This window comes from Clytia hemisphaerica, unplaced genomic scaffold, assembly GCF_902728285.1.
Source record: "Clytia hemisphaerica strain Z4C2 unplaced genomic scaffold, Clytia hemisphaerica genome assembly, whole genome shotgun sequence".
Taxonomy (NCBI): Eukaryota; Metazoa; Cnidaria; class Hydrozoa; order Leptothecata; family Clytiidae; genus Clytia; species Clytia hemisphaerica.
In genome coordinates, this window is record NW_027104377.1 from 682,187 (window position 1) to 696,152 (window position 13,966).

The 13,966-nt window shown below is 34.4% G+C and overlaps 1 protein-coding gene across 1 annotated transcript; it reads right to left on the reverse strand.

Annotated features, from left to right (window-relative positions):
- Positions 1-107: 107 nt before the first annotated feature.
- Positions 108-12,959, reverse strand: LOC136818898 (5'-3' exoribonuclease 2-like). Its single transcript, XM_067075137.1, has 33 exons — positions 12,861-12,959; positions 12,371-12,498; positions 12,089-12,145; positions 11,866-11,920; positions 11,621-11,732; positions 11,417-11,478; positions 10,897-11,110; positions 10,600-10,617; positions 10,282-10,371; positions 9,597-9,646; positions 9,259-9,330; positions 9,075-9,125; positions 8,843-8,922; positions 8,507-8,564; positions 8,284-8,341; positions 8,030-8,079; positions 7,751-7,807; positions 7,322-7,468; positions 7,147-7,203; positions 6,295-6,380; positions 5,966-6,065; positions 5,635-5,793; positions 5,403-5,492; positions 5,130-5,202; positions 4,931-5,014; positions 4,228-4,331; positions 3,705-3,787; positions 3,155-3,211; positions 2,711-2,779; positions 2,275-2,400; positions 1,971-2,073; positions 1,413-1,640; positions 108-322 (listed from the first exon to the last, which is right to left on the reverse strand). The coding sequence occupies exons 1-33, from the start codon at positions 12,933-12,935 to the stop codon at positions 272-274; spliced, it is 2,904 nt and encodes a 967-aa protein (XP_066931238.1). The 5' UTR covers positions 12,936-12,959; the 3' UTR covers positions 108-271.
- Positions 12,960-13,966: the final 1,007 nt, after the last annotated feature.

Consider the following 13,966-nt stretch of genomic DNA (forward strand, 5'->3'; position numbering starts at 1 on the left):
AATTCTGCAAAATACATAGCTATTCGGTAATTTTCTCGGAAGCGATGTCAGAGCCCGATTCGCATCCCCTATATCAAAACTAATTTGGGGATGCATGCAGCCTAGAGTATTTGTAAGTATATTATCTCATTCTTGAATTAACGAATTCAATAAAAATACAATAAAAGTAAAAACCAGGTAGCTTATAAAAAAATGGTCATTTTCTGACCGACAATTTTCAGGATATAAAAAGTTCTTGACACAGAATTCTTCTTCACCTCTGCTCAACCTCTTAATATCTTCTTTGTTCTGATCTCCTATCTGAGTAAGATCTTCGACGGTTCTAAAACGCAGAAAGAAATATCATGCAAAACTTTCTAAAATTGAGTTACACCACAACACCTTTTTCAATATAACCTTAAGACTTAAAAAGGATATCGATAACTTTAAATAGAAAACACATTTGAAAGTTATCGTGCTGTGTGTGTATCATACCCAACGTTAAGATCTTAGGGTCCAAAGTGGTCAAGTCTGTGGCATCAAGGTATTATCTTTTAAAATTTGTGAAATGGAACTATCCAGGCTCAATGGCCGAGAAGGCTCAACTGACATTGCGCACTTCCGAAAGAAATTTTCAAGCAAGCAAACATTTGGGAAATTTAGGTCGAGTTATAGAAACGAGTCATAATTTTTGAGTTTGTGATTTTTGGACTATAACCGAGTGATTACTTAGATAGTAAAATACATTTTCAAAAATCTTTATAAAATTTTTACGCCAATATAATAATGAATCAAGTAAGAAATGCAAAGCAGATAACGCAACTATTCAATAACTCGACAACTCAACACGTGTTGTCTCTTGTAACTCGGACTCTGTTTGGGTTGGACCAAAATAGAAATTATTTTGTCAGAAGTTCGCAGTGTCTATTTTGAGAATTATGTGCCATTGACCCCAGGACGCAGTTCCAGTTCTTATCAAATTTGTGAACTGAAAGTGTCAGAACTGGAAGTACACCGTGAGCCTTATGGGCCACCGTAAATTATATGTCAACAACAGAAATTTTTGCTTCTTTAGTCTTTGGTCCGAATGACGTGATTCAAGAGCAAATTAAGGACTTTGAGGTGTTACCATTAGGAAATAGCTATTGAGGGAACATTTCTGCATAATACCATTACTGGTCATTTTTAAATTGTAAAACTTTCAGATCAAGCATCGTTGACGATGTCCATAAGTAAAGTGGGTCCTATTTTCCACTCAACTATATCCCATGTGCGGCGAAATTAATTTTAAATGTTTTGAAAAGGAAGCTTGATCCGAAAGTTTTACAATTTAAAAAAGACCAGTAATGGTATTATGCAAAAGTGTTCCCCCAATAGCTATTCTCTAATGGTAACACTCGGAGTTAGTTGAGAAATTGAGAAGTGAAAAGTACCGGATCATTTTGATGATGTCCTCCATCGAACGACCTCTCATGATGACTTTGACTTCGATGATGACCACCCCCACCACCACCACGCCACGAATTGCCACCCCATGAACCACCACCTTGTTGATGATTGTTCCTATGGTAACCACCTCCACCACCGCCTCTGGGTGGTGTGCCGTAACCGTATTGGGGCGGTGGTGAATTGTAAGAGTTTGGTGGACCCCAACGGCTCCCCTAGAAAGAGAAAAGGAGATCTAAGGTAATATTTTAATTTAAGTAGCTTTGTAGGACGTATTTGATTGGATAAAGTCACTCGAAAAAAAAGTCGACAATGATTGGTTGTAAAACTAGGAAAACGTACAAGAAAACTGCAAAATCTTTTGAAGGTGTAGGACACACAGGATCTGCATGAATAATTTTCATCCTCGAAAAATAAAGATACGAAATCTCAAGGGGAACGGTGCACAGGCTGAAGTGGTCAGAGCTTTGAAACAAAACTCTAATATATAAATATTAGAAAATGAATAACACCTTTATTAAAACACACAAAAGAGAGCAACTTACACCATGGGGCGAGGATCCGGGACCGCCAGGCGAACGGAATCGATTGTTTTGAGGTGAATAACCTCCTCGCGGCGAACCTCGGTTGTTCATGCCAAGTTCATGTCTAAAAATGATGGATAACAGAATGAAGAAAGTTTCGAGGAGATTCACATCTTTCAGTAGCAGTAGATTTGACTAGGTCAGTCATTTTGTACTTTCTTTCGATCAAGTTTAGATTTAGAACTGACATCTCTCAAGCGACTCATTCATACTTATAGACATCAATCTATCTGATGAAAATGCATTTCCCTTCAATAAAACATACCTCAGCATTCGTTGGCCACCAGGAGAAACGTGATTCGGATTGAAGTTGCGATTTCCCATTCCAAGTTTGGGGCGCCATACTTTGTCTTGTGGAAAATCTCCCGGTTTCACTACCCTTTCTGGAGGCCTGTCAAAAGAGAAAGCAAATCATTGAGACGTTATGCACGGAAATGTAATCGATATCTCGACATACCTAATGACCCTTCGTAGAGGAAAGTTAAAAAATACACCTATCAACTTTTAAAACCATACAGGAGATTGGGTTCGAGTTTACCAGGAGGGAATAATGTCAAAATGCTGTAATGTCGACGCATTGACATCCTTACAAACTGAGAATTTTGACATCATTTTCTTAAAGTACATTCATTAGCAAACACCATAAAAGCCGACCACGACGTTAAGGGCTGATAGGTGAATTAGGAAAGAAACTTCCTTACGTGCATTTTTCGAGTGGTTTTGCGAGAAATTTGAAGTCTTCATCATACTCTGGATCTTCGTATCGTACACTTGAAAAAATAAGTATTGGTGACATATAGCTAGGAGACACTGCATAATTACTCTCGGGTACCTAATAGCCGGGGGGGGGGGGTGGAATAAAAATGTCCTGGGTGGAAATTTTTTGAAAAGAAGGCTAATACAGCATAATTGGGACAAAAAACGGAACTTTCAAAAACATTTTCCCAAAAATTAATAAGCGGGGGGGGGGGGGGTTGGAATAAGAATGTCCTGGTTGGAAATTAGCGGGGGGGACGGCTATTAGGTACCCGAGAGTAAGAATGATTACATTGAATTGACAATGAATTTAGTAACTCTTGAATTAAATTGATCAAAGGCACATGTTCCAGCGATAAAAAGATCATGACAATTTATCAGAAATATACCTTATACTTTGTACAGAAGCTATATCCTCTTGACCGGGAACCGGACATGGGTAGAAACTGAAAATGAGAGAGAAAACATTTTTGTTGATAATGTACAACACAGACCCCCTCCTGAAAACTTTTACCGATTCAAATTAGACTTGCTTTCGACAATGAAAGTTGTTCTACGGGAAGACCTTCAGAAAAATATGGGTCGGTTGGTCGGTATAATAAAAATAAATTTCTTAAAATCTAGGGCCGGGAAATAGAAATCTAAAACATTTTTGATTTTTTGAAGCAGTAGACTTTTTCCTCTTTATTGATGAGCGACTTTCGTACCATTTCCATTGTGGTATTTTAAATCCATCTAAGTTCTGGGCACAAATTAATCTACAATTTTTCAACTGCTCAGATAAAAATACTTTCTTGCAAATTCAATATTATCATTATTCGATTTTGGAAAAATCAGGGTCAGTCGGGCCCGTAGAACAATAAATGAATTTGGTCTCGCCTAATATAATCACCAAAATACAGTTCTAGAGTATCATAAGCGAGAGCAGAAGAAACAAACCTTCCCGGCATGACAACTTTATCATCGTAAAAAATCTTTCCACGCTGTCCATTCGAAAAGTCAGTCACAATGTCTTGTTTGCCCTGAATTGAAAAATTTTGATAGTGGGAATTAAATTAATATCAATTGATCACTTTCGCAAATTTTGGCCTTCTTCGCGAAAGTATTCTTGACAGAGCAATATAAGGAATATTTTTCAATTCATCGAAAATTCTCATTTTTATCCAACGATCCGCGACAGTTTATGCTCGCGAAAATTTTTTTCCCCTCAAATTCGCGAAAGTAAATGTCGTAAAGTTTGTACGCCTAAAGTAATTTCGATGACAACTGACAACTTGAGATTAGTGAAAATTTAACAGAATCCTGAAGCCTGGTACCTTTGAATAGGAGGGAGCATTTTAAGGGTATTAGATATTTCTTAAGAAATTCCTTGCTTTAAAGTTCGCGAAGCCTTATGTTCTTAAATTTTTCGCCTCGAAGCCTTAAGTTTTTGTAACTTTGTTTTTATAGAAATCACTTGTACCTCTTTTAACATATTGCTTTCGTTTAAACCAGTGATGAAGTCGAAAAGACCATTTCCTTTGCCAACGAACATTACGTTATCTTGTCGATTGGTATTCCGACGTGCTAAAAGCGATGATGAAAAGTTACTTTTGTGCCCTTGTTTACATGTTATAATCCGCCATTTCATTAACGAAACAAAATGTGAGCTGCTTGAAAATATTTTTCATTTCAAGAGAAAAAGTCTTGAAAATTTACAGTAAACTCTCTCTAATTCGAAAAAAAGTTCTTCAAAAAGTGCAAAAAGTGGACAAAATAGCTGTTTCCTGCTGAAAAACACTATTTTCAAGGGTCAATATTTTGAGTTAGGTACAGATACTATACTACCTATACTCGCAATATATCTTTAATCTTAATTTTTTGAGAGCTTTCAAAAATTATACAGCAGGTCTCTCTTTTCTCAAGCTACAATTTTCATTAAATTTTGACCCTATGATTTTTGCCTGAGACCGTCTCCGAAAAACACACCAAAGTATCCGAAAAAAAAAATTAGAGCCTATGTTATTTTGATTCCCCTACCCCTTAGCTTTCCAAAAATGTATAACAAGTTCTTTGACTAAAAAAGAGGCTAGAGGCTACTGTACTTTCATCGCTTGAATAAAAGACTTTTTGAATCGTTAAAATTGAACAAACCCGTTTATCTTTCTCGAAAAAAGAATACTTACTCTCGTCCTCGGTGAGGTCACCATACACTTGACTCAAAGCACGATGTAACCTCTTCTCATCTACGAATGGTAGCAATGCAACACCTAAAACCAAGGAGTTCAAGATTCAGACTAGATATAATTTCGACAAAATTCTAGCGTAACAGCAATTTAAAAACAAGCATATTTGGCCATAAAAATGAATGAACAGCAAAATTACCTTGCCAAGCCATTTTCTTTCCATTTAAATCGATCTTGAAATCGCATGGGTAGCAATCGATGATTTCAGAGTCCTGGAACAAGAAAGAAAATTGATCTAGCCCATACAAAATAAGAACTTTCAGCCTTGAAATGCACCATCATGGCACATAGAGGGGCTAAACTTTCTGAATGAAAGCTTTCCTTTTCGTCACTCAACAATAGAAAAAACCAAACCCTTTTTACGTGGAAAATGTTGGATATAAAATTGAATTAATAAATAAGTTTTACTCACCGGGCTTGACATCAATGCTCTCCATGTGGGCGGGAGGAATTTACCACTTGCTGCCGGGAACACACTCATCAACTGTTCCAATGGACGGAACTGAAAAGAGGAAATAAACCATTAACAAAGATCTACTATACTGATATAACAAGCATTTTTGGCTGGTGAACTTTTTCTTTAAAATTCTTTAAGATTCATCTAGAAAGAACAAAAAAAGTAAGCGGATCAAATAAACACTAACCGGCCCTGTTCCTTTTTCAAAGTTTGTGTCCACATCGACAATATCAACGAAATCGGAGGCAAACGGTGCGTAGTGAAATGGATAAAACCATTTCCATGACGGACAGCCTTGATAATAATACCGTAAAACCCAACATAATCCTAATACGTATTCGTCAGCCTGTAGAAGAAAAAAGAAAAAAGGTTAAATTTTTTGGGAGGCAAAGATTAAATCTTCCGATCTTGATTAATCCCATTTTGAGTTTTTTTAACATACCCAATAGAATAAAAAGTTCGAAAAATCATGCCCACGATGGAGAAAATTACCAACCAATGGTCGTCTATGCACTTACCACGTGTTTAGTGAATCGTTTGAAATATTCCGGATCGTCGTCTTGGTCAACGTTGAATTTATGAAGGTAATACCGCGATCGCCAACCCTCTTCATATAGCCTGAAAGATATTTGATTGGTTGCACGAATTTTTGCGACTTATCAAAGATTTTAATGCATTGTAGAACTATTTTGCACATACCTGGCTTAAAATTCTTGAGATTTCAAAATCTCATTGCCGAAAAGAAATTCATCCCTTTTTTATCATGCCCTGGCGAATTAATGCAAAGTCAATTCTATTCACACTGAAGTAAATAAGTCCTTGAAACACGAAATGAAACATAATATACCGAATGTGATCTTGTGGTGCTTCTGGCTCTTTCTTCTTTTCCTCCACCTGTTCATGTTTTCGCTTCTCTCCTGGTTTTGGTGAATCCTGAATAAAAAAAGTAAACGCAATCACAATATCAATAGTCGATAGTCGATAGTTTATATTAATCCACTTATCAATCTTAAGCAACGCGGTCAGCTTTTGAGAGAACTATTATATAACGAAAATACATGGAAAACAAGGCGTTCTAAATCGAAGTCGCTGCACGCTTGCTAGGCCTGTAGATTTAGATCGCCATGATGGAAAACATTTTTGCCGACAGCATCAAAAACACAGACATAGGAGAGCACTTTTATGAAAAATGAAAGATACCCTTGCATTGGAGTGTGGTATGCTATTCGAAGGCTAAAAATAGTTTGGACCGCAGAGCTCGAGGAAATGTATCTAACATGGCGGGAATTTGCATGGTTTATTTAGAGGCAGTTTAAAAATACCGTGCACCAGAAATAAATTTTCCTTAACTTAATTCAATAGCAGTACTCTTGAAAGCTGACCGTATCGTTATGGGATAGGTGTATAGAATTTCCTTCATCGTTCGGGTACTTAAACAGAGTGTGAACACTTGAGCACAAGCAACAGAGAAAAGTACAATACCGAAATCTATTTTCGTTTTTCTTTTCGATTGATTCAAACATAAAACAATGAAACAATGATTCCCGAAAAAATAAATCTTTCCATCGTGGTGAGAATTCTGTTTCAGGAGGATGAAAATACCAGCTTGCTGAATCTGAATTCAAAACGAATTACGTGCAATCCAAGAATCCATCTACGATTTCAACAAACATAAAAAAACACGAAAAAAAAAACATACCACTGCACCATCTGGGTTAGGAGTTAATAACATGTTTCTCAAATCGTTCGCTGCCATCTGAAAAAAAATATTGCAAAAGTAAGGAAAATATCTTAACACAATGCATTAAAAAAAAAAATTATTCGATATTTTTTTGCTAAAATCATTCTGCATTTGACTCGGTATTTAGTTATACCTTATTCCTATTGGGTTCAGGTGTTCTTTGTCCTTGGTAGAATTGTTTGTGTGATGGCGAATTATGAAAAGACGAAGATGGTGATTGACCACGCCCAAGGGGTGAGGCGTAATTGCTTGGTGACCAACCAGGTCCATCTGATCCTTCCTAAAAGTAGAAATATGACAATTTTTACATTCTAAAGTTTCACAGTGAAAATGACACAACCTAAAATTCTAAAGGTTCACAGATTCCTAAAATACCAATAATATGAATTTTATATACTATACCATTGAAGGCAACAATTTTTCAAATGGAAAATTTCCAATTTTGGTTCCGATAACTTGAATTCAAGACAAAACAGAATCCTTTAAAAAAGGCAAAGCAACTAAAACAATGGATTAAAATATTGTGTCTCGCAAAGAAAGACCACCTTTTCATCGGACTCACTCTGCGCTGCCTTTTGTTTCTCTCTTCTTGTTGCTTACGTCGTCGTTGGAAGTTTTCCTGGTAAGGGAAAACAATTTCATATGACACCCACGGTAATGGTAGCAAGAATGCTTTAAAACCCACATTTAACTCGGAAACACGGTTTGAATCGTAATATTTCCTTTACACAGCAATCCTTGGACGACTATAAAATGCGTGCCGAATTACTTGTTTTTCTACAAATAACAGCTTCATAATTATCTCGTAGAAATAACACTTTATTTATCAATAGACGTTTACTTCATTTTGTTGTCTCCTTCGAAAGATTTCATCCTCAACACCACCCAATTCTGAAATCATCAGAAATAATTGATAGATGAGAATAGAGCAAGCAGTCGATTATAGTGCCACAGCAATTTCTTCTCAAAAGCCAGACTTTTTCTAGACATGAGCTAAATGTATTCATTCAAGTCTGGAAATATATTTTGGATCAATCAAGCTGCCTAAAAAAACAAAGTTACTTATCGAGGAAACAAGCAATACAATGATCAAACCTTTCAAAATGATTTGTACTCGAGACATTTCAACAAAGCCACTGTCAGCCAGGTAGCCCTAAAGAACAAATGCAATTATATCAGTATAGCATTTTTTTAAATGAGAAATGGAACTATAGCTAATAATTTTTATAATTTTTCATCTCATTTTTTCAGAGAACGATCTTTCAAAAATGTTCAGAAAACGGTTAAAGGTATTAAAGAAGAAGGATATAATACTTACTCCCATTAAAGGAAGAGCTTTTTTGTATATGTTCACCAGTCTGTCAATTGCACCTTCCCTAAAAGAAAATTATATCTAAAGAGAGTGTTTCTTGATTCCTTGACACAGTTAATTATGTTGGTTGAGTGATGATCAAGGTTATGGGAAGAGTTTCTATGTATAGTCTAATTGCAAGAACATTTCCATTGTCTTTGGTGATACAAACCCATACCCATTCATACATTCTCAGAGACAGTCAGAGAATGAATTACCTGCTAGTCAAAGTTTTGAAACATTTATATGGAATAATATGTTAGGATATTTCCTAGAACAGCTAAAAAACAAAGAAAAGCATACCTGATTTCCAGTGACGGTAAATGAGGGAGGAAATCGTTACCAACAAAGAAACACATGAACACCCAATCGTCCAATGCGCGCTAAACGAAAATACAACTGAATGAAACAAGAGAATGCATGAATGAATGAATGAATGAATAAAAATAGGTTTAAACACTTGTTATCGTCGACGATCCAAGGATACTTTAAAGATAATCATAATCATGTCTTAAAAAACTTTAAAAAATGTTACCTCGAAATTATAAAATGAAAGGCCATCCATTCTGAGTTCACGTTCCAAGTACTGAAAACAAAAAATTTAAATGATTAAAAAAAAAAGATTTTCATCTTTTTCATTTTAATGAAAGATTCCATTTAAGCAGAAATAATCTTCAAAAAGTTTTCAAAAAGCTAGACAAGAAAAGGGTCAATGATACCTCTCTCAATACAAACAGACGGATGAATATGAATTCAACTTCTGGTGCAACAAAGGGTTGAATCTCGTCGTTCTGAGAAGAAATAATTGATATACAATAGATGAAATACATGACGTCATTAGCTATCATTTTTCTAACTTTGACTCACCCCAGTTAAAACCAAAATTTATGGGCTAGAGAACACCACAATTGTTTTGTTCCACCCATGAACTAATAGCAATAATGATCGAAAATGAAAGTTTTTTTAAAATTGAGATGTTTGTAGTTCAAATGGCATAATTATATTCTTGAAAAAGAGTTGCCAGTGAATTGGTGGTTAAAGTGACACTGTTATTTACCTCAGAAACCTTTTCTTTCGGAAGACCTTCACAGTCAGATTTATCATGTCCTAAAAAGAAATTAAAGTAAGCCATAAAAAACATACTCTAATTGTACAGATAAAACAAACTGACCGATTGATTCAGGGGGATCGATACTAAAATCTTGGACACATATGAGTACTAAAAGTGTTTTTGAGAATTTTTTGCATACCACCACCCCATTAGAGAAGTGGTATTTTAATAACCATGTACTAAAAGTTTTGGAGACATTTTGACGCAGAGTCTGAGACCACCCAATTTGGTCCTTCTCAGGATAAATCCTGTCTTCTGGGGACCATTTTTCTAATTCATTAAAATGAAAAAAATTCAATTTTTTTTGAAAAATGATGAAAAAACTTCTGAAAATCACAAAAAAATCTGAAAGAAGATTAAAAAATGATGAAAATCACTAATTTTAGTACAAAAATGTACTAAAAATTTCTCTACTTTTAGTCTGGATACCACCGTTTGGGTATTTTAGTACACTGTGGTACTAAAATAACTTTAAAGTTTTTGGGTATACCACCACGTCACTAAACATCACAATGTCCAAGATTTTAGTAACAAGTCTCCTAGATTGATTCACAGAAAAATCCTAGTAGTGAAGAGAAGATACATTGTATATAGAAAGCTGTAAACAAAAAATTATGGAACACTATCTTACCTGCTTGGGCGCAAATTTCACAAGGTTTTTTCTGACCAGGTTTGAACTCTTCACGAATGATTGTGAAATGAAGTTCATGTGTTGCTAATCCTAACAAAAATTGAGTAAGAACTTTCTTCTAATCTCAGATATCTCTATCATTCAAAAAAATGCAGAAGATCTCATAAATAATAGCTTTTTTTGATGAATTTTATCAATCCTAATGTCAACAATGATAAGTTTCGACATTTGAAAATAAATAAATAAAGTTTAATTTTGAATTTTAGAATTTTTGGAACTTAACATGATAAACAAACAAGCTCATAAGAAAAGACTTACCTAACATGATCAAGTCCGCTAAAACACAAAAAAGAATATTTCATGAATGGTACTATTTTTCATTAAAAAAGGCATACAACTGAAAATGAAAAACCTTATCTACAGAACTCGAGAATTTCATTCCTTTATATAAAGGGTAACACACCTTGCATTACTAAATTACTTTTATTCCTTTTTTTTAAAGGTGTTCAAGGGGAAGGATCTGAATTGAACTGCATAAATCCAAATCGTAACAAAAATTTCTCTCCGTCCTTGAATATGTTATAATATCATTCTTGAAAAGCAATAGCCACCTACCATCAGCACCATTTAAACAATGTTTAGTATTTGGGTCATGGTCTGGCTGGGCACGTTGTTTACGAATATAATCCATAATTTTATGCTCCCCCTCTCCTGGCACATTAGCATCTGATAAAATAACTTTAACATTTTTCCATCCAGGGTCATGGGACAATCTGTCTGCAATGTAGAACCGTAAACAAACTGACAACCTATCCATAAAGTCTGTTCCCTATAAAAAGAGGGACAAGAAAATTGATATTTGTGATATTTATGTTTTTTTTATGACAGCATGCAAAAAAAAAGACTTGCTGTTTTTACTCAGGTTTAGTAAGATCTACAGCTAGTTGGGAGCTCCCAGTCTTTTTCAGGTGTTTTGATATGAAACATTTAGTCCTGAATTAAACCAATTTACATTTAAAGGATCTAGAAATTTTAGTTAAACGTTCATCCTGTCTCTGAACCTCAAGTTTGAGGTTCTGGACAGCATATCATCCCTATCAATCACAATGACAAGGAAAAAGGAAGGACAACTTACTGGGGTAATACAATTACTGTCAAAAGATTCCTTCTTTTCTGGTTCTGCAGGCAAAAGGCATCCTGAAATAAAAATGTGAGAGCTTAAGAAACTATAACAGCCTTCATCTTACTATTTTACTATTATGTACAATTAAATAAAACAACCTTCACTTTGTTTTTGTAACGTAATTCCAAATAAGAAATAAAATACACGTCTAATTACCTTTTTCAAGTAGCTTTTGCTTGATATCATGAATAATTTGTTTCGATTCTCTTGAGTCTTTAGCAGCTCTGAAACGTCTGGATCTTTGTTGATTCATCTTAGCTCTTGGTGCCTATGGTAATAAATAAAAATCTCATTTTATCTAATTTGAATGAAAACTTCATTACTGAAATTTCAAAAACTTTTGACTGTATTTGGGTAGAGCCTTAACAAACTTCAGTAAAAAAAGAGAAAGATTGACTTACTACTCCATCAATAGCCATGTATAACAACTTTCTTGGTCGACAAATGGAAAAGATTCTAAAAGAGAAAAGTTCAGAAGCCTATTCAGGAAACAGTTGAGCTGCAGCAACAATCTAAACTAGTTTGCCCTTGAGTGCTTGAAGAGGCAATGTCAGCGTCACTTTAGAAGTCTTTTAGCAATAAAGATGGGAGAAAAAATCACCTTTAATAACAGTAATTTTATACCTATCAATATATTCAAAAATGTTAACCATCATTTCAGCTTCATTCTTTGGTGCTGGTCTACAAAGAAAATGATAACATATGTTTACCATATTAATACAACCTGGAGGCCAGTTCGAAATAATGTTTTTTTTAATCTTGAAGTAAGACAGAAGACAAATGCCTTTCGTTGTAACTGCGTGGCTATCAGCCACCAAATGATGACCTGATTGCTGAATATAAGTTAAAGAATAGAACACTGCAAGCTTCCAAATTTAATCTTTGACTGTCAAAAATGTTTATTACTTGTTTTCAGGATGCGAACAAGGATGGATGATACCATTCATGTCCAGATATAAATTATCAAATTCATATTCATTGGGATTTGGTAAGCTGGTGTCAAGTGGAACTGCTTCCCCATCAATTCCTCTTTTCTAAAAAATAAAGGAGAAAGATTTTATGTTTTTGGTTGTTTCAGTTTTTCGAAAAATAATAGGGTATGATATAATATCCACCGAATTTCTTCTATTTAGTGCCATTGTCCGATATGTATAAAATCAATATCTGAAAAAAGCCAATCTGAAGTGCTATACTAGAGATTAAATACCCTAGAGAGCAGTGCTCATTAGAATATCATAGGCCCACTAACCAAAGTTTGATGCTAGGTAAATGTTCAAACAGGAAGCTAAAGGAGCACAGAGTTCTAGAATCACTGCAGCACTTAGTCTTTAGGAAATTATTTCGCTATGTTTGAGTATTGTATAGAGTATTCCCAACTAAAATGAGCGCTACTGACCTTTTCTTCCACACAATGAGTAACAATGGAGGGGTATTTCTTTGACAGCCAGCGAAAAAATGCTGGAACTCCCATTTTGATTTGTATTAGTTATTTTACTAACTATAAAAGAAAAACAGAAAATAATTTTGCAAAACATTGTTATATACAATAACTCTCAAGGTCACATCATTTGTGCTATTTCAAACTATTTCAAATTAAAACTCTGGATGTATTAAATAGTCCCTAATTTTCCTAAATATCACACTACATTATCACTTATTACTAATAAACCTTGAGGGCGCATCCTCATGTCATGTTGAATAATTTAAAAAACTCTGATGATTCCAGCATCAAAACAATAATAAGAAGATATCTTATAAACTCATTACAAATTATTCTTTTAGCAATAAGCAAGAAGCTCGTCCCAGCTGTTGAAAAAACTACTTTTAGTTTTAAGCACTATAGCTCTCACCCAACAGAATTGTCAATTTTGAAAATTAGATATTCAGAATCTATTTAAAATTTTGCTTTCAATGATATATAACATCACGGGGTTTTGTGAATGTGCTGGAAAGATATTGGTTCTTGAAAGGTCAATAAATGGCCCATTTTGGCCCAAAATTTGATGAAACAGTGAAAATGACAAATATGAATAATATATTTTCTCATCTTATTATTTCAACATGTTGTCATCAAAATTGTTATTAAATCTTTCTTAAGGCATGTATTTTCCAAGATCAAAAATCATATACTGAAAAATTAGCACCCTTCCTTCTCAAAACATTATGAAGTGACTCAATTGAACTTGAACTTTTTGTTGGTTAAAATAAACATTCAGTTTTTTTTGCATGATATAGAACAGTATATAGAATATATAGAATCTATATAGAAATTATATAGAATTTTTTTATCTGATAAGATTCAGGTTTTATCAGACTCAAAGGAAATCTATTATTTCATGTAAATATCTTGATAAATTCTAACAAGCAAACCTTGAATGGTTAATGAGGAATTACAGGTTAAAGATACATATCATCCAGAATAACTGAAATACCATAAATGCAAAAAATGAAAATGTACTTTCATTGTTGCCAAGTGTCCTGCATTCTGTGCGACATGTACAC